The following is a 20620-nucleotide window of genomic DNA, read 5'->3' as shown; positions in this document are numbered from 1 at the left end:
AAGGTCACTGAACAGAGGATTCAGGCAGTGACACCTCATGCCTGCATTGTAGAGTACATCATCAAACTTTCACCCAGTGATTGCACCCATCAGTTATCATGAACTACATCAGTTACATTCCTGGGCTTGCAAATGGTCATTTCCTTTTTCCTATCATGCCTTGCACTTCCCTCACCTGGAATCCTCCAGTAAGAACTCCACTGCATTTACTACAGGTATTGCGTTATGTAGTAATACAGTTAATAGAAGAAAAGCAAGATAAAAGCTTAATTCTTTCCCTTGGAGGGTCAATTCTTAGAGGAAGAAGTGTTTGCATTTGTTATTTCCAATGGAGTCCAAGGAGTGACTTCTATTACATTTTTTTATCTTAAAAAAGTTTTCAATTGACAAAATTATCATAAAGATAGTAAAGAGAATTCTCATATACTTTGCATCCAGTTTCCCCTATTGTCATTATCTTGTGTTATTATTGTACAGCTGTCATAATCCGAGAGGGAAAACAAAAACAAGGACACTGGAAGAATCAAAGCTTCTGGCACCTATAGCTACAAGAAATAACACCCAACTCCCAGCCAGATCAACATAAATGACACATGAGACATAATGACATCTGTTACTATTACCCCACACAACACATTCAACTCTAAACCAAAATTTACAAGACCAAAAGGCGAGGAAATACATGATTTGAACAGACAATACAAATATCAGATCTAGATTCAAATGTGACACATACGTTGGAATTAACAGACTCAAATATGACAATAATTTTGGAACTAACAGAGGATGTAAAATAACTATGTTTAAGATGCCAAGAGGCTCTACTGGGAAAAAAAAGTGGAAAACATGGAAAGACAAATGAATAATGTCAAAGAGAGAAAAGTTGCATTCAGTGAAATGCACACAATGGAAAACTGGACAAAAGACAAGGGGTGTTTTATTTTGAACAAAATATTTGCCAAGCAAGAGGTGATGAGTGAGAGCCTGTATATTTGAAAAGACTCAGGGATGTGAATAATCAAAATGTATAGAACATATTTTGATACTGATTCAAAGAAACTGCATTTAAAAAAGAGCATATGCTTGCCTGAAAAGTGTGAAAAACAAACCCATTTCATTGTATTAAAGAGTTATTTAGTGATAATCATGGTGGCTTTATGTTTAATAAAAGAGTACTTATCTTTGTGAGATTCATACTAAAGTACTGAATAATGAAAAGGTACATTTTGGATATACTTTACAATATCCCAGCATCTGAGACACCAGGTAGGTGGGGGTATATTTGGAGCTTGGTTGCTCATGTATAGAAGAATGTTGACCCTGGGTGTCAGGTATATGGGGTTCGCTATTCTATTCCCCACTGTTTACACGTTTGAGACTTTCTGTAGTAAAAATTTTTATTTGTAAATATCATGTCATTAAGTTTGAAAACCTAAGTAAAATGGATTGTGGTTTTTAGGAAAAAATTGACAAATTTTCCATAAAGAAATAGAAAACCTTAATTGAACATTATAAATTGAAACCATATTATGAGCTCAAGCAACCATCATATATTCCAGGGCAAGTCAGTTTTCAAGGCTAGTTCTACCAAATGGTTGGGGAGAATTTATGTTAGGTAAACTCAAAGTGGAGAAAAATATGGGAATTTTTTTTCTATTCATTTCCCCAAGCTAGTGCTCCTGAATGTAAATGCTAGAGGAGAAACCCACCTTGAAAGAACACGTAAGCAAAAATTGCACATATAGCAGCAAATATCCTAAGTAAATGTATGCATATTCAACATAGTAGTGAATTAAATAGACAATAGGCTGTGCCCAATGAACAGAAATATATGTCTTAACATAAGAAAAATCTTTCAACTGTATTTACCTACATTAACAAAATAATGAAACTAAAAATATCAGATCACAAATGGGTACAAAAAGTCCTCTCAAAGAAATTCAACACTAGTTAATGGAAAAAACTTTGATCAGAATAAGATGAAAAAGGAATTTTCTTTTTCATTTCTGTGCAACTAAAACTACTTTTAAAAACTGAAGTCTTGGGGCACCTGGGTGGCTCAGTGGGTTAAGCCTCTACCTTCAGCTCAGGTCATGATCTCAGAGTCCTGGGATCAAGCCCCGCATACCGCTCTCTGCTCAACAGGGAGCCTGCTTCCCCCCCCCCCCATACACACACACACTGCCTGCCTCTCTGCCTACTTGTGATCTCTGCCAAATAAATAAATAAAAATCTTAAAAAAAAACCTGAAGTTTTGAAAGAGACATAGAGAATGAGTAACAATGTCTGAACAATAAAATAGGAGAAAGCCCTGGGGAAAACTGAAGACTGAGGAACTGGTACTTCTGTTTGGGTTGGAGACTCAGGAACATCAGGGATGTGGGGAGGGAACGTAGGCTTTGTAAATGCAGATGACAGGATAGACAGGGGGACCAATTTTCAATTTCTGCTTCTGCTTCCCTGCCCAGACCTGAGGCAGGATCCCAGAGCACACATGACAGTAGCCCTGGTGTAACAACCAGACACAGGAAAGATGGGATGAATGAGGCATTTCACTCCAGACTCTGTGCTAATAACCACATGATACAACTTAGTGGTAAGGAATGCTCCATCTACAATTATTGAAATATAAGACAAAGAGTCAGCCGGAAATACATTAGCAAATATCAAAGCAAATCATATAATAAGAGAAGGTATTTTTCATAAAGTATATAAACTCTACAGATACATAAGTACATAATTTGTAAATGCATAAAGTACCACACATGCATATATACGGCCATGTCCACATCTATGTGATATGTACATACATGTGTATTTAACACATATAATCTACACGTTGTATATACTTATATACCATATCAAATATAGTACAAAAACTAACTACTGACATTGTGTTTCTTAGGATGAACGAGCACGACAAAGGAAAACTCACTGCAGCGGACCCCGCAACAGTGGATAACCCTAAAAACCCTGGGACCGAACCCCAAACCTCTGCAGCTGCTCAGCCTCGTCAGTAGATTCAATGTTTTTATAAAATCTTCAGACTGTTCCTGAAGTCTGGCGGCTGGCGAAGGGACCGCTTGGAAGGAGCGCTTCTCCTCCGACCCTGCCCCACGGTCACGGGCACTGCGGGTCCACATCAGGCATCTGTCCCGTGACTGCGTGTGTCCCACAAGGGTAGAGGAGGGCCTCCTGGGTGAGGGCCGAGGGGTCCCATGTCCCAGCGCACTGTGTCCCTGCCCGCAGCCCTGAGACACCCCGGGCCCCGGGAGCAGGTGCGGCACAAGCCCCGCAAACCATCCCGCTGGGGCTCAGGTCTGCGGTCAGCGGCGGCCCAGTGTGGCCAGAGGGCAGGCGAGGCGCCCAGGGAGGACCGAGGGACCCTCCTCCCCGCTCCCCTGCTCCCGCCTTGCCCACCCGGGACCCATCGCCGCGGAGGTGCTGTCAGCCCTAGGGGACCCCTTCCTCTGGGGTCCGGATGTGACGAGCGCCGACTTCCGCCTCCAGGCCTGAGAGAGGCGAGGCCCTGTGTGCGGGAAGCCGGATTCAGGTTGGCTGAGGGAAGGAGCCCAGGCCCGGCAGCCAGGCGTGCAGGTAGACCCTGCCCTGAGGGTGCCCCGAGTGGGGGTCGTGGGGGTCGTGGGGGGACCCCCGGGATCCAGGGAGCCCCTGGCAGCAGCCCCGAGAGACCCCGGCCGGGGCAGCGCCGTCCGGCTGAGCCCTTCCCGCCGGGGACAGGGCAGGGGACACGGGTCCCCAGAAGGACGGGCCCAGGCCCTCCCTGGAGCGGGTGTCGGCACCTGAGGGAGATCGGTGGGGCCCAGCCTTCCCCGAGCGGGTGCAGCCCCTCGGGCCCTGCCGCGGACCGACCCCGGGGCCCCTGGGGAGGGTGGCCACAGGGGGCGTCGGCTGAAAGGTGCCTCGGGGGTCCAAGGGGGCTGAGGACCTTGGTCGGAGGGCAAGGCTGCCGGGTCAGGAAGGCCGCGGCCCGGGGAGGACCTGGGGGTTCAGGGGGGATGGGGTCGAGCCCGAGCGGGGGCAGGACCGAGGGAGTTGGGAGCCCAGGACAGAGGGGTCGAAACTGAGGTCGGCCCAGGACCAGTCCGGGCAGGCCCCGGGCAGGATAGGGACACGTGGCCAGTGTGTGGGGACAGGCGCGTCCGGGTCTCGGAGACACTGGGGACCTTGGCAGAAGGAGCGGGGCCTCCCTCAGTGGGGCAGAGGGGCGGGCGCAGGTCGTGCTTTGTTTCATGGTGAGGATGTAGGAGGATTGAGGGACCCTGGACCCCAGCTCAGAGTCAGTCAGGGAAGGTCCGTGGTGGGGGATGGGAGCACGTGGCGAGTCCGGACTTCCGCATCCGGGTCTCTCGGGGATAAAGCGCCTGGTGTAAGGAGCCGAACTCAGGTCCTCAGAGGGGAGGGCTCAGGCGCGCATGTGATTCAAGGTATGAACCCTGAGGGAGGCCAGAGGGGACCTCTCCCACGTCGGCTCCCAAGGCCATTCCGGGAAGTCCCCCCGGGGGGGATGGGACAAGTGGTCCGGTGGCCTGACTGAAGCCTCAGGGCCTCCGGAGTGACTCGGAGCCTTGGTGGAAGGAGCAGGGCCTCCCTCAGGCGGGCAGAGGGGCGGGCGCAGGTCATACTGGGCTTCGTGGTGAGGGTGCACAGGGAGGACTGAGGGACCCAGGACCCAGCTCAGAGTCAGTCAGGGAAGGTCCGTGGTGGGGGATGGGAGCACGTGGCGAGTCCGGACTTCCGCATCCGGGTCTCTCGGGGATAAAGCGCCTGGTGTAAGGAGCCGAACTCAGGGCGTCAGAGGGGAGGGCTCAGGCGCCAATGGGATTTAAGGTATGAACCCTGAGGCAGGAGAGGGGGGACCTCACGGCATTCGGTTCCCAGGGTCAGTTTAGAAAGGCGTCTGGGCGGGATGGGGTCTCCTATGCCCTAGGCTGGGACTCGCGCCTCAGGCTTTCTCTAGTGACTGGGGACCTCTGCAGAAGGAAGAGGGCCTCCCTCGCGTGGGCAAACACGTGGGGGCAGGTGCTGCTGGGCATCTCGGCGAGGATGCAGAGGGAGGACTGAGGGACCCTGGACTCTAGCCCAGAGACAGGGAATTTCCGGGAGGGGGATGGGAGCACGTGGCGAGTCCGGACTTCCGCATCCGGCTCTCACAGACACTGGGGACCTTGGCAGAAGGCCCTGATGCTCAGAGGGGCAGTGGGCAGCCCAGGCCGTGCTGGGCTTCACGGCGAGGATGCAGAGGGAGGTCTGCGGGACCCTGGACCCCAAACCAGAGGCAGCCCCTAGACGTCTTAGTGTAGGACACGGACTCCTCATTTGTGTTCGTATGTGCGTGTTTGTGTACCTCACTTGCCCAGCTGGGTCTCCCGGATGCTGGATGCGCTGGTGTCCAGGAGTCGATCCACGGGCAGTACAGCGCACAAAGGCATAGGCACCAGGGAGCCCCGTTGGAAAGGGGAAGAAGGCCCGAGAGACCTGGACGCCCCAACTCAGCCCCCGTGGTCAGCCCTGGGAAGTCTTGGGCTTTGCCGCTGCACATCGTGGTCACAGGCTTGAGCCAGTGGGCTCAGGGGAGCGATAGCCTTGGTGTGGGAGCACCGGCCCCGGGACAACAGACAGGAGAGGCCCGGAACCCGCTAGGGCTCGAGGCGAGAAGACCTGAGGGAGTCCCCAGGGTGCTCGCTGGACCACGGCTGGGTTCAGCCACGGGAGGCTCCTGGGGTGGGCGATCCCACGCCATGGGTGGCCACTTCAGACTCAGGGCCTCTGAGGACCGGTGGTCGCAAGGATGGAGCACCGCCTCAAGAACGCGACAAGGGGGAGATGGCCATGTGTGGCTGGGGGGAAAGGCGAGGACCACTAGGAGGACTGCAGGATCGGGGACAGAGACCACATTTGGTCCCAGGAGCCCCAGGGACAGATGATCACATCGGGCGAGCCCTGCATTCCCACCAAGTCTCCCAGAGACGGGGGTCTGGGTGGAAGCATCAGGCTTCAAGACCTCCCGGGCGGACCGTGGGCCTGCTGTGGTGGAAGGTGAGGACCAGAGGGAGGACGGAGGCATCCTGGTCCCCAGCATGTTCAATTCGGAGAGGAGGCCCCCGTGTAGGAGGAGCCCATGCCTGTCCTGATGTCCACATCTGGGTGTGAGAGACTGTGGGATGTAGTGAGAATGAACAGGGCCTGGGGTGTGGAGGGCTTGTGCGTGTGTTTGTGTGTGAGTGTGTGTGTGTGAGAGAGAGAGAGAGGAGCATGGGGTGCGGAGGAGGGTCTCAGGTCCTTCTGGGAGAGAGGATGAGGACCCTGGGGCAGGACAGGCCGTACCCGGTCCTCCCTTCTCAACAAAGAAGCCAGTGCCCCGGAGTCCGGCCGTGCCCTGTTGGCAGCCCAGGGAGGATCGGTCAGCGGTGGCCCAAGGTGGCAGGCATGCTCACTTGTCTCATGGGCTGGAAGATGGAGAGACCTCGGGGAGTGAGGTCTCCGGCCGAGCGGCACATGGCCTCTATCTCAGGTTGGGGGCTGGGTGGAAGACCAGGCCCTGGCCAGAAAGAGGATTAGCCTCCCCGGAGCCTGAGGGCATCCCCATCCCAGGACAGAGGGGTCGGTCCCACTGCCAGCCCTTTGGGATCTTGCTGGAAGCTGACGGTGGGGGACGGACCCTCGGACATGGACGTGGTGGCTCCTCACCATCCTCTGGGAGCTCTCAGGGAGGCGAGGGCCATGCTGGGAGAGGTCGGAGTCGGGTCATCTGAGGAAGCCCACCTGGGAGACACACAGGAGGCCCTGGTACAGCAAGAGTCAATGTGGGGACCCCCGAGACAGGAGCGAGGGCTCGCACCCACCCCTTGGGACGAGGAGGGAATGGCCCAGAAATCTGGCCAACTCTACCTGACCGCCCTGAGAACCCGGGCTGGGTCTGTCGTGCTGAGCCCCTCTTCGTCCCCAATTCCCTGAGCTCTGGGAGGGAAGGGTCTGTGCCTGAGGGTCTGTACTCAGGTCAGTGGAGGAGGCAGGGGTGGAAGTGAGAAAAGAGGAGATGCCTACACAGCAGGATCCGGGGGGGACAGTGGGGAGATGGGGCATCGGTGGGCAGACTGAGTTCTTGCTTTTCCTTCCGGCTTCTCCATGAGATGAGGCCTTGACATCAGGAAGGTGGCCTCCAGTCAACACCGGGAGTTTTCCCAGGCCTTCCTGGGGTCAACGTATAGACAGAGGGGTCGCACCCATCCGGTATAGACGGAACCCCACGTTTGGCCGTTCCTGGAGATCCGTGACGAGCCCTGTAGACCTATGGCAGGCCGGTCCAGATGTGAACCCCCTCGCTTTCCTTCTGTGGAGGCTCAGGGCCGCGTGGTCTTGCTGGGACCCTTTGGCCTCTGGGCCAAGGGGCGTGGGGCTTAGGTTGGCAGGGGGAAGAAGTCCCCTGAGAGGCCAAGGAGGGGACCGCCCAGCCTGGATGGGTGGCAGACTCAGGAGTCCAAACCAGCCCTCCTTTGTGCCCTGGGCCCCGGGGCTGTGCTCTAAGTGTGTCCCCTGAGATGTCTTCTCCTTTTCTCCCCTAGGGGTATCGAGAAGCAGCTGTTGGGCCCTCAGTGTGAGGCAGGAGTCCCTGAGATCACGGTGCAGGTGAGTGCCAGTGGTCAAGGTGAGGTACTTGCTCTGAGCCTGGCACCAGGGTCCCAACCCAGAGGGCACCCCTGGGTATCCATGGGCGACGCAGCCCACTGTCAGCTCTGGGACATCCGGGCCTCTGCTGGCTGGGCTGCACCCTGAGTAGCCACCCACATGTGTCTTCAGGTTCAGCCCGACACCATCGCCATGCCCCTGGGTCAGAGGAGTGAGCTGTGGAAGCTGGAGGAAGACCCCGGTCCAGGACCGGGACAGGGCCTGGAGGAGGCAAAGCAGTGCGGGGCTGGAGGGGAGGAGACCCTACCTCCCTCCTCCGCCTCTGCCTCCTCCCAGTCCACCGTCCCTTCCCTCTCTTGCTCGGCCCTGTCTCTGGGCCCCCAGGAGGAGGGGTCTGCTGCGGGGACCCCGAGTCCTCCCCAGAGCCCTCAGATGGCCTGCCCCTTGCCCGCGGCCATGGCAGCCACTGCCTGGAGCCCGCCCGACCAGGGCTCCAGCAGCTCAGATGAGGAGGGGTCCAGCACCGGGGAGGAGTCCGAAGAAGCCGAGCCCAGGCTCTCTGACATACTCCAAGAGAAGACAGCTGACCTGGTGGGGTTCCTGCTCCTCAAGTATCTCACCAAGGAGCCGGCCAGCCAGGCGGAGATGCTGGCGATCGTCGGCGAGGATGAGCAGGCCGCCTTCCCCGGGATGCTGGGCCAGGCGTCCGAGTGCATGCGGCTGGTGTTCGGCGTGGAGGTGAAAGAAGTGGACCCCAGCGAGCACTCCTACGTCCTGGTCACCGTCCTGGGCCTCACCTGCGATGCAATGCTGAACGGTGAGCAGGGCCCGCCCAAGACCGGCCTCCTGGTGGTGCTCCTGGCGGTGATCCTCCTGGAGGGCGACCGTGCCCCCGAGGAGGTGGTGTGGGAAGCGCTGGGGGTCATGGGGGTGTATGCCGGCGAGGAGCACATCATCTACGGGGAGCCCCGGGAGCTCCTGACCAACGTCTGGGTGCGGGAAGGGTACCTGGAGTACCGGCAGGTGCCCGGCAATGACCCTGTCCGCTACGAGTTCCTGTGGGGTCCCAGGGCCCACGCGGAAACCAGCAGGATGCAGGTGCTGGAGTATTTGCTGCGGGTCTATCCTGGGCTGCCGGTTTCCTCCCTGGCCCCCTCTGAAGAGGCTGTGAGCCATGAAGAAGGGAGGGCCTGAGCCCCAGGGGTGGCTGTGGTGCGGTCCGGGCCCTGGCAGGGTGGGCAGATTGTGCTCAGGGTGCCGGGCACGAAGTGAGGCTGTTTCTTGGTTCTTCCCTGTTGGGGGATGTGTGTGTGTGTGTGTGTGTGAAGAGAGAGCCCTGGGATTTCGAAGCAGTGCAGGGCCAGGGAGGTTTGGGGGAAAATGCAGGGCAAAGAGCCTCCTTTGGGGATGTGGAGGGCGGTTCCCTGCGATGCCTCCCAAATTCAAAGCTCGGTGTCCCTGGTGAGCTCTCCAGTGGGTTCCTTGGCGTAGGAGGTTTCATTGGCTTCAGTGGCTGAGTGTGTGCGTGACATCCCCCAACACAGCGTTTGTCCTGACCCAGTTCAAGAGTTACGAGTTTTGTCATGTCCCGGGGCCGTCTGGGGGACTTTGTTGGTTACGCATCTGCCTTCAGCTCAGGTCAGGATTTCAGGATCTTGCGATCTAACCCCACATCGGGCTCCCTGCTCAGTGGGGCCTGTTTCTCCCTCTCCCTCTCCCTCTCTGTGTGCTGTTTCTCAAATAAATAAACACATAAAATATCTTTCAGCAAAAAGGATTTTTGCCGTGTCCTAGAAACCAGCCTAGACACCTTGCCTCCTGTTTTGGACTCTGGGCCAGAATCACAGGGCTTGGCCTCGGGGTGGGTTGGGAAGGCGAAAGAACGGAATAGGAAGGGGAAGGGGGTCAGGAACGGGGGAAGATAAGCGTGTGGGTTCTTGCCTCTGATGCCCCGCTGGCTGTCATGGTGTCCATGGCAGAGGCACACACACGGGGCTCCTGCCCTGGCTTGGTTCTTCAAGAAAGAAGGAGAAGTGTCCGCTCAGCACAGAGGGAGCTCGGCTCACTGGCTCCTCGATTCCTCGACGTAGGCTGAGTTCTACCATCTGGAAGGCCCTGCGGCTGAGCGCGGAGGACGCTAGAAGCAGGACGCGTCCCAGCCATAGGGGACTGTGTGTAGCAGCCCCAGTCGTGGCACGAAGGTGGGCAGGCGTGCCCTGAGAGCTGCAGATGAAGCGGAAGCAGTGAGGGGGTGTTGCCCCCGAGGCGAGGACGGCCCTGGAAATCCCCCTGACCCAGCCTGGGCGGAGGGGCTGTGACTAGAGGGGGCCCATGATCGCTTCTGTGCTGCCGGTCACGGGGAAGCTGGGTGGTGACAGTGGCCCTCTTTGGGCATCGGGTGCTTTTGGGGTGGGAGAGATGTCTTAAATGGATAAATGCTGGGAGCAGTTTGCATTGGGCCGTGGAGAAGGCCGAGTGTCCTGTGGCCTGAAGGTACAGCATGCCGGGCCCCGTCACAAGGTATTTGAACACAGTGAAGGTTCAGTGGCTTTACTCCTACCTTCTCCACGAACGTTCTGGGGACGACAGTGGGGAATGCGCACGTCCCGGACAGCCCTGTTCCCCCCGGACCGGCGGAGTCCTCACTGCCTCCTCGGCCAGGAGAAATTATCGGGACTCCCCGGAGTTGTCCGCGTCCAGAGCTGAAGAGTGGCTGGGTGTTTGTGGGAAGAAATGAGGGAAACTCAGAGGTCTGCATGGGAGAGAAGCTGAAAAGAGGCATCGAGGTGGTCTCTTCCTGTTCCTGGGGACCTTTGGGTTCCTTGCACGCAGCTGGTCTGGACCCCCTGCCCCACCCTCACCCATTTGGGCACAATCTGTCCTCCCGGAGGTGCACAGGCAGGGAGCTCGGGGTGCTTCGCTTCTCTGACATTCCACTCGAACCCCGCGTCTGTGATCTGTCAGGGCAACGGAAGATTTGTAGATGGGGGGGGGGGGTCACAATAGCACCGGACAGCTGTCCCAAGCAGCGCAGACCCTCAGACGCCAGCGTGCCCGTGTTCCGGCCTCTTCTATAGCAGGACAGGAGCAGAGAATCACGGGTTAGAGAGGTTTCGGACTGTGCATCCGAGGGCAGCGAACATGGTCAGCCCACTGAGATCTTGGAGGTTATGGCCCTGGGAAGTGCCGAAAGGGGCTCCGGAGTGAGGAGGGTGATCAGCCCCGCTGAGATGTCGTGAACAACCATAGCCACGTCCGTGCGTGTGCCAACTCGGGAACATTAGGTGCGATCCCGCACTTGAAGCCCCTGTCCCTTGGTCTTTGGGCACATCCAAAGGCGGAGACTTTCAAGGCAAATTGGACTTTCTCAGGAACCCCTCCCAGAAATGAGGGGGTTTTGCCTCAGCAAAGTAGCACAGCGGCTTTGGGCTGAAAACGTAGTCCGCAAGAGTGAATCAGAGCGATGTCCAGTGCCAGGGCCCCCCCTTGTGCTCCTCCTATCCCCAGGCTAAGAGGGAAACGGCGTGGCCTGTCCTCTCGCACTTAGGAAGGCTCCCGTGGCAGAATCCTGTTTGTCACAGGCATTCCTATCGAAGGCGCCCCAGGGACCCTGGATCCATTCTTTGCCATGGCAGCACAGAACAGAGAGCGCACCGCGTCCTCAGCCAGACTCTGGTGTCAGACCCATGGACGCTTATGGGTGTGTGTCATGCCCGACGTGTGGGCCTTACTGCTCCGCGCAGGGCGGGCGGCCTTCCCCACAGGAGCCCCCGCTCGGGAAACGGGCTGTAGGGATGCTTCCTGCCTCCTGCACCGCCAGGTCCCTGAGCTACCCTGTCAGTGCCCGCGGGGCCGTCATGAGTCTCTTTTGGGAGCCGGGCAGCCAGCTGCATGTGGGCCTTGTGGGAACTGGGGTGGGGGTCCTCCTCCTGGGGCCCGGCCCGCAGCCCCCATGCCTCGTGCACTGCCCAGCCTGTCCTGACCCTGGCCTCGGTCTGCAATGTCTGCGGTCTCGTCCTCCTGTCTCCCCGCTGCCCAGCCCTCACCCCCCAGTCTTCTCACACTCATCCTGCCTCGGGAGGCCCCAGCCGTGGATCCCGCTCAGCGTGCCCGCGCTTCCGCTAGAGCTGACTCGACACCCTGTGGCGCGTGTGCCCGGGGCCCGCGAATGACAGTCGTCGCCAGGTGACTGCGTGAGACCGTGTACAACGCTGTGTTATTTTCGGAGATGTCCTGTGTAACCCCAACTGCTTCATGAAGCAGGTGGCCCTGCGCAGGTGACGCTGAGGCTTTGCTTCCTGAGGCTGAGCCAGAGTGGGCGTGTGTCCCTGTCAGCCATCCCCAGAGCCTGCTGGGACCCTGGTGTCTGCAGTCGGGCCGTTGGGGCAGAGGAGAGCCTTGCAGGTGATGGCGTGGCCACCGGCACGCTCCCCCACTCACCCCAGACACCCCCAGTCTCAAATGAGGACTTAGAAAGCAGCCCTGGAGGAGGGGGTTTGGGTTCCCAGGCGGCAGGTTGTACAGAGGTTTGGCCGCCCCAGGAGAGGTGGGAGGAGGAGCACCCCCTCGTCATCCCGTCTGGACTGCCCTGGGTCAAGCAGGGGACGGTCAGGGGAGCCCAGAGGAGGCTGAGGTGAGCTGGAGCCTTTTGACCTCTTGATCTGGGAGCTCTTGGCCCACTTCCCAGGACTGGAGCCCGGGGGGCACTCCAGAATGGAAGCAGGGGTTCCTATGCCAACAGGACCTTCCCATGTTCCTTGTGGGGAGTTGATGGATCCAGCTCTAAGGGGTATAGCGGTGTAGCAGCTAGGACATGCCACAGGCCTTCGACCCATTTCCTTGGAGTCATTCCTTAGAATGCAGCTCTTTAGCCATAACCTCCTATGCGGGCACATGCCACCCAGGTCCTGAGCTGTCCTAACCAGGGCAAGGCAAATCAGACAGGAGCTCCCCAGCCTGAGGACTCTCAGTCATTGTGTTTCTGCACTGAGGAGCTGATGTTTTCCTCTGGGTGTAGCTAAACTTCCTTTGCATGCTGGTTTTCTTGCAAGGAGTTGAGTTCCTCCTGTCTCTTGCCAGACCTTCCCTGTGGCAGATACCACTGCAGATGTCTTAAAGCCCTTCTTGGGCAAATAGTGTTTGCAGACCTACATATGGCATCATATGCTCTAATCCAGTGAAGACATGTGTGAGGCCATGTTCATGCAGTGGTGCAGGGCTTGAGAAAAGGAGTGGATTCTGGAGATGTTTATGAGATGGAAGAATCCAGACTTGTGTATGATAATATGCTTGGGAGTTAAAGCAGAGGAAAGAAAGATTATTCAGGGCTTTTTTTTCCACACCGGTTTTGTGTGCTTGTGTTTACTTTTCTTTTTTCTTTCTTCTTTTTCCTACCCATTATGTTTTATTCAGTTTCTTTTTGTCCTTTTTATTTAACATTTTCAATAAACTATTTATTTTAAACTATTTTATTTTAGATTTGTAAACAATTTGTAAAGGTATTACAGAGTTTGTACATGCCCCTCCCCATTTCCCACTATGAACAGCTTCCATTTATATGGTATGTTTATTATAATTAATGAGCTAATATTGATGCATTATTTATTATTAACTGAAGTCATACTTTACTCAGAGGTCTGCCATGTTTATCTAGTGTCTGTTTTCTGTTCAAGGATCCCAGACAATGTACTAGGTTATATTATTGTAATATTTCCTTGGCTGTGGTGGTTTCTTTGTTTTTGATGAGCTTGACTGTTTTGGGGAGGAATGATTAGATATTTCATACATTGTCCCTCAGTCGGGATTTTTTATGATGTTTTGCTCATGATTAGTCTAGAGTTGTGTGTTAGGAAAAAAGACCATGGCAGTAAAGTCAGGACATCATATCAATAGCACATACTATTAGCATGATTTATCACTAAGGATGTTTATCTCGATCACCTGGCTGAGTTAATGCCCATTAGGTGTCTCCACTGTAGCGTTACTGTTTCTGGCCCTCTGTTCATATTGTCGTCCTCAGACGAAAGTCGCCATGTGTGGCCCATACTTCAGGGCTAGAGAATTAGGCTCTATGTTGAAGTGGAAGTATCTGCATAAACTGGAATTTTTCTCCATTGGAGATTTTGCCTATTCTCCCGTGTTTATGTGTTTAATCAGTCAAATATATTTTTTAATATAGACACATGGGTATTTGTAGTACACTCTGGGTTAAAATCCAACACAGCTTCATATATTTCTGTTGTTTAAATTGTTCCACATTTGGCCACTGGGAGCTCTTACTGTTACCTCCCTCTGTATATTACCTTTGCCATATCCCTGGAAAAGTTTGTATTTGTTTTTGTTTTTTAAGCACGTCTTTATTTTCAGGCATTCCAAGATGCTTCAGGCTCATCTTGTGTATTTCCTGCCCCAGTTCTAGAATCAGCAATTTCTCCGTGGACCCCTTGTTCCTTTTACTGTAAAACAGTATGAGAAATCTAGATCTGTGTACTAAGTGTGCTCATTGAAACTGAGGTGTCATTGCTTCTAGGGTTCCTTGATTGACAGAGGAAGGAATTACATGTGTGTTCACTACCCTGTGTGTATTCATAATTCTATAAATATTTTTATATGTAATCATCTATATATGTATTAAGTTAAATAAGGGTTTTTACTGGTATCTATGGCTCTAATCCTCCACCAAATAGATCATTATAGCCTCCTCCTCTACAGTGAAAAACCTGGAGCTTTACAAGTTAGTTGTGTGTCAGTGTCCTGTTGTCTCTGCTGGGTAGCCCCCAAGCCCTGGTTATTTCTGGTGGGACAGCTAAAATAGAATTTGTGGCCCTCAAAGCAGCAGTTCAGCTCCAGAACCCCGTAGAACTTTACCAAAGTTATGCTTTCCCTCTAGGCTCTGGACTCTGAGAAGCCTACCTGGCCCCTTTCTGTGAAGCTCCTGAAAGGGCAGGAGTATCTGTTATCGGAGTGTCCAAACTGACAAACAGTCCAACTCTTGATGCTGTGGGGGATTGAGACCATCTATAACTAAGTTTGGTCATTCTAATCTTTCTGGAAAGCACTTCTTTCTTACTAGAGCATGAGATACAGAGTAAGCAAGACCCCAAGATGAGTTTTTATTTCCTCACCTTTCATTAGCTGTGTGGCTCAGGACATGTTATATGAGCTTTTTTGTGCCTCAGTTCTTTTTCTCAATTCTGTGTTTGAATATTCACTGGGAAGCTCCTCAAGGCTGGAAATTAGACTCTACCCAGAGGGTGGTCAGGATAGCTGTATGAAAAACAGAGCCCCTCAGATTCAACAGATGATGAACTTGTTATATTTTCTCATCCTTAAAACTGATTTATATAATAATATACATTCTACAGTGAGTGTTGGAAAGCTTAATTAGAAATGTGAAATGTTTCCAAGTTCTCAGATTAAAGGTGAGAAACCATGGGAAATCATGAGTTGATACTTTGATCAATTATGATCAGTCAATTAATAATGATACTCTCAAGCTGTTCCTAAAATAAACTGCATAAAATTGCCTATTGTGAAACTCTGCTATTGTGCAAAGTATGACTCTTTTCCATAATAATACTAGATGAATGTTTAAGGTATTGCTGTATTCACAAGAACTCTCAAATTGGCTGTAAATGAGGACAGTATACCAGGTCACCTTCTGGGGTGTGGTGTAGTGTGGTCCAACACATACAAAAAGGAATACCTGTGAAGACTGGAATTTTAATTTTGGTTCCATACATTTAAGGAAATTTCTGTCTTATCACTAGGTTATCACTAAGTAAAGCTGTTTCTTTGAAAAGATCACTAATATTGATAAATGTTTAGTAAGACCAGGAGAAAAAATAAGAGTCAATTACTAAAATAAAAAAAATAGAAATGGGAATAGTATTACAGATGTTAAAGAAATAAAAAATGATTCTTAGAGAATACTCTGAACAATTATACTCCAAGAAATTATATAACCTAAATGAAATGGATAAATTTCTAAAAACATAAACAACCAAAATTGACTCAAGAAAAAAAGAAAATTCAAATAGACCTAACAGGTAAGGAGAATGAATCAGTGACCAAAAAAATCTCATAAGAAAGAACATGCCAAGACCAGGTAACTTCACGGGTGAATTCTACCAATACTTGAAAGAAGAACTTATACAAATCTTCAATTTCTTCCCAAAATATAGAAGAGGAGGGAGTACTTCCTATCTCATTCTGTGAGGTCACCATTACCCCGGTAGTAAAGCTAGACAAAGACATCAAAAGAAAAGTAAACTATCCAACATTCTTTCATGATATAAAGAACATTCAACAAACTAGAAATAGAAGAAAACTTTCTTAACATGATAAAGGGAATTTATGCAAAACCCACATGTAACATACTCAATGGTCAAAGATTGAAATTTTCCCATTAAGCCAAGAAATAAGAAATAAGCCAAGGGGTGCTTGGGGGTGGCTCAGTCAGTTAAGCATCTGGCTCTTGATTTCTACTCAGGTCATGATCTCAGGGTTGTGAGATCAAGCCCCAAACTGGGCTCCATGCTCAGTGGGGAGGAGTCTGCTTGAGAGTCTCTCTCTCTGCCTTTCCCTTTGCCCCTCCTTCCTCTCTCTAAAATCAATAATAAATCTCTTATTTGTATAAAACATTTAATTTATTGGTCTTTTGGGGGTATTTGATATATCTCTAGTGTATTACAACTGAGCCGTTGATCTTGTCGCTTCATCAACATTAACTGGTTCGTTTTCATGACACTGCTGAGCATACAGCTATTTCTGCAGAGGTTCAAGGGAAAGGCCTTTTGAGAAATATGCAAGCTCCTTTTGTATATCTACAAAAGCTTTATTCACCCTGTTAACTTTTTCTTTATTCACAATGTTTATCTTCTTAAGGTTAGTAGTAACTGGTTTTCCTTTGTATTTTTTTTTTAATTTTAAATTTTTTATTTTTTATAAACATATATTTTTATCCCCCGGGGTACAGGTCTGTGAATCGCCAGGTTTACACACTTCACAGAACTCACCATAGCACATTGGTTTTCATTTGTTTTTAGGCTTTAAGGTTTTTTGGGTCTGGCTATATGAAATACATTCCTGGACTTCTGCCCTCTTAGTTTGTCCTTAGCCATTGTCTTCAGTATCCTTGTGCAGCAACTCACACTCCGGGTGATGCCATCTCCACCCAAAGGATCTTCAGGGTAAATAAATCTTTTGTAAAAACAAATAAATAAAGCCAAGAATTCCTGCTTTTGCCACTTTTATTTTATTGTACTGGAAGTGCTAACCAGAGTGATTAGACAAAAATAAAGACATACAAAGTGGAAAAAAAAAAGAAAAAAAAGTATTTAAAAATAAGTATCCAAGGAAGTATAAGACTTGTACACTAAAAACTACAAAACAGGGTTGCCTGGTTATCTCAGTTGTTTAATCAACTGCCTTTGGCTCGGGTCATGATCATGGGTGCTGGGATTGAGCCCTTGTCGGGCTCCCTGCTCAGTGGGGAGTCGGCTTCTCTCTCTCCCTCTGCTCCTCCACCAGCCTGGGTGCTCTCTGACTCCCCCAGCCCAAATAAATTAATAAAAATTTTTAAAAAGCAATAATAAAAACTACAAAACATTGCTCAAAGAAATTAAAAAAGACTTCAGCATATGGAAATATATCATACTTTTTCCGTATGGAAAGAATCCATTCATGTATTCAAAGACTTAATTTGTTAAGATAACAATCCTACCAAGGCGATTTACAGATTCAGTACAATCCCTATAAGAAATCCCAACAACTTCTTTTGAAGAAATGGAAAAGTTGATTCTAAAGTGTATATGGAGTACAGTGGCCCTTTCGATCACTACATTTGTATCCCTTGGGTAAATACCTAGTAATAAAGAGCCCAGATGGCCATCAACAGATGAATGGATATAAAAGATATGGCATATACATTCCATATATAATGGAATATTACTCATCCATCAAAAAGATGAAATCTCACCATCTGTAATGATGTGGATGGAACTAAAGAGTATTATATGAAGCGAAATAAGTAAATCAGAGAAAGACAATTATCATATGATTTCAGTCATATGTGGAATATAAGAAACAAAACATATGATCATAGGGGAGGAGAGGGAAAAATAAGACAAATCAGAGAGGGAGACAAACTATAAGAGACTCTTAACTATAGGCAACAAACCGAGGGTTGCTGGAGGGGAGGTGGGAAGGGATGGGGTAACTGGGTGATGGGCATTAAGGACGGCATGTGATGTAATCAGCACTGGGCATTATAAGGATGACATGTGATGTAATGAGCACTGGGTGTTCAGAATCCCTGAATTCTACCTCTGAAACTAATAATACACTATATATTAATCACTTGAATTTACATAAAATTAAAAAATAAAGTGTATATGAAATCTCAAAGGACCCAGAATAGGCAAAACAATCTTGAAAAAGAACAAATTTGGGGGACTCACATTTCCTAATTTCAAAACTTTCTACAAAGCTATAGTAACAAAATGACATGGTATTGGTATGAAGATAGAAATGCAGAACAGTGGAATAAAATGGGGATCCCAGAAATAAACTCTTTCATTTAAGGTCAAATGATTTTTGACAAGGGTATCAAGAATATGCAATGGGTAAGGACAGTCTTTCCAACAGATGATGCTGGAGAAACTGGATATCCACATGCAAAAAAGTGAAGTTGGACATTTACCTTACACCATATGCAAAAATTAACTCAAAATGGGTCAAAGACCTTATCTTAATAGCTAAAAGTATAAAACTCTCAGAAGAAAACATAAAAAGGATTCATGGCATTGGATCTGGCAATAATTTCACGGATATGACAAAAACACAGGCAATAAAAGAAAAAATAGATAAATCAGACTTCATCAAAAGTAAAAACTTCTGTGTATCAATAGATACAATCAAGACAGATACCATATGATGCAGCAATCCCACTTCTAGATATATATCCAAAGGAAATGAAAACAGATTATTGAAAAGTTACTTGCACTCCCATGTTTATTACAGCATTATTCACAATAGCCAACACATAGAAACAACCTAAGTGTCCATCAATGGATGAATGAATAAATAAAATGTGGAATATATACACAATGGAATATTATTTGGTCATGAGAAAGTAGGGAATCCTGCCATTTGTAGTAACTTAGATGGAGCTTGAGGGCATTATGCTAAGTGAAATAAGCCAGACAGAAAAATACTGTATGATGCCACATATGTGGAATCCAAAAAGGACAAACTTAGAGAAACAGAGATCAGAGTACATTAATGTAAAGCATGGTGATTATAGCTAATAATACTGTGTCATATCCTTGAGTGTTGCTGAGAGTAGATCTTAAATGTTCTGTCCACAAAATAGAAATGATAACTATGTGATGAGAGGTGGCAGCTAATACTATGGTGGTAATCATTTTGCAGTTTATAGATACATCAAGTAAACATGTTGTACACCTTAAACTTACAGATGTTAAGTGTCAATTATATCTCAATAGAGCTGGGAAGAATATTTTAAAAGATAAGGTACAACTTGGAGAATGGGCAAAAATGTAAAAAAATCATATATCTGATAATAGTCTATTATTCACAATTTATAAAGAACTCTTTCAGCTCAACATACACACACACACACAAACCAATTTAAAAATGGGCAAAAAGGGGCACCTGGGTGGCTCAGTGGGTTAAGCCGCTGCCTTCGGCTCAGGTCATGATCTTAGGGTCCTGGGATCAAGCCCCACATCGGGCTCTCTGCTCAGCAGGGAGCCTGCTTCCTCCTCTCTCTCTGCCTGCCTCTCTGTCTGTTTGTGATCTCTCTCTGTCAAATAAATAAATAAAATCTTTTTAAAAAATGGGCAAAAAGTCTTGAATAGACATTTTTTACAATATCTGATACACAAAGGACTAAAAAGCATATGAAAAGATACTCAACATCATTAGTCATTAGGGAAAAGCAAATCAAAACCAAAATAGGATACTACCTCATACCTGCTAGGATGGCGATAATAACAATAACAACAACAACAATAATCTGAAATAACAAGTTTTGTGAAGATGTGAATAGATGGAAACCCTCATACATTGATGGTAGGAATGAAAAATGATGCAGCTGTTATGAAAAATGTTTGCCAGTGGTAAAGGTTGTCAATTTGTCAAAAAGTTAAACATAGACTTACTATATGACTTATTAATTCCACTCCTATATATATGCTCAAAATAATTGAAAACAGGTATTCAAATACTTGTTCATCAAAGCACAATTCACAATAGAAAAAGGTAGAAACAACCCAAATGTCCATCAATTTGTGAATGAATAAGCAAAATATATAGGCTTATAAAGAAATAAATATTCAGCCACAAAAAATAATGAAGTCCTGATACATGTTACAGTGTGGATGAACTTTGAAAACTTTGCTGAGTAGAAGAAGCCAGACATAAAGATAACATATTGCAAATTCCATTTATATGAGATCTACAGAATAGGAAAATTCATAGAGAAAGCAGATTAGTGGTTGACAGGGGTCAGGGTAGGAGGGAATGGGGAGTGTGACTACTTAATGGATATGAGGTTTGCTTTTGGGGTGATGAAAATATTTTGGAATCGGATAGAGGTGATAGTCATACAACACTGCAAATGTACTAAATAGCACTGAATTGGACACTATAAAATGAATTCATATTATGAGAATTTTACCTCAAGTAAAATAAATATGAATGAAAAGTAAATAAATACTATAAAAAATAAAGCACGAATCTGCTCAAAACCAAGTAATGCTTTCCCCTTCTCTCAATTGTCCTTTGCCCTCAACATAAAGTCAAGTTCCTCAGCCTAACATGCTGGGTGAGAGATCTAGCTTCTGCCTCTGTGCCTACCTCATCTGCCATGCACCATACTGTAGCCTTTCTTTTTCTTTCATTACATGTAATGAATTCTTTTTTTCTCTGACATTGAGCAACCTGG

General features: G+C 49.1%; 1 protein-coding gene and 1 pseudogene across 1 annotated transcript; one reads left to right on the top strand and one right to left on the bottom strand.

The window, feature by feature from the left end:
• Positions 1-4513: 4513 nt before the first annotated feature.
• On the top strand, positions 4514-9290 carry LOC116582390 (melanoma-associated antigen 8-like). The gene is made up of 3 exons (XM_032329738.1): positions 4514-4545; positions 7587-7650; positions 7822-9290. The coding sequence occupies exons 1-3, from the start codon at positions 4529-4531 to the stop codon at positions 8842-8844; spliced, it is 1104 nt and encodes a 367-aa protein (XP_032185629.1). The 5' UTR covers positions 4514-4528; the 3' UTR covers positions 8845-9290.
• Positions 9291-16285: 6995 nt separating this feature from the next.
• LOC116583559 lies at positions 16286-16821 on the bottom strand (annotated as a pseudogene).
• Between the last annotated feature and the right edge of the window lie 3799 nt (positions 16822-20620).

The sequence above is a fragment of the Mustela erminea genome, chromosome X (assembly GCF_009829155.1).
Source record: "Mustela erminea isolate mMusErm1 chromosome X, mMusErm1.Pri, whole genome shotgun sequence".
In the NCBI taxonomy this organism is placed as follows: Eukaryota; Metazoa; Chordata; class Mammalia; order Carnivora; family Mustelidae; genus Mustela; species Mustela erminea.
The sequence above is the reverse complement of the archived record's forward strand: the minus strand, read 5'-3'. Positions and strand labels throughout refer to the sequence as shown.

What these genes read in the sequence shown, in the direction of transcription:
- LOC116582390 (XM_032329738.1), top strand. An exon ending in TCCCTGAGATCACGGTGCAG is followed by an intron (nt 7,651 to 7,821) that starts GTGAGTGCCAGT and finishes ATGTGTCTTCAG; the next exon opens with GTTCAGCCCGACACCATCGC.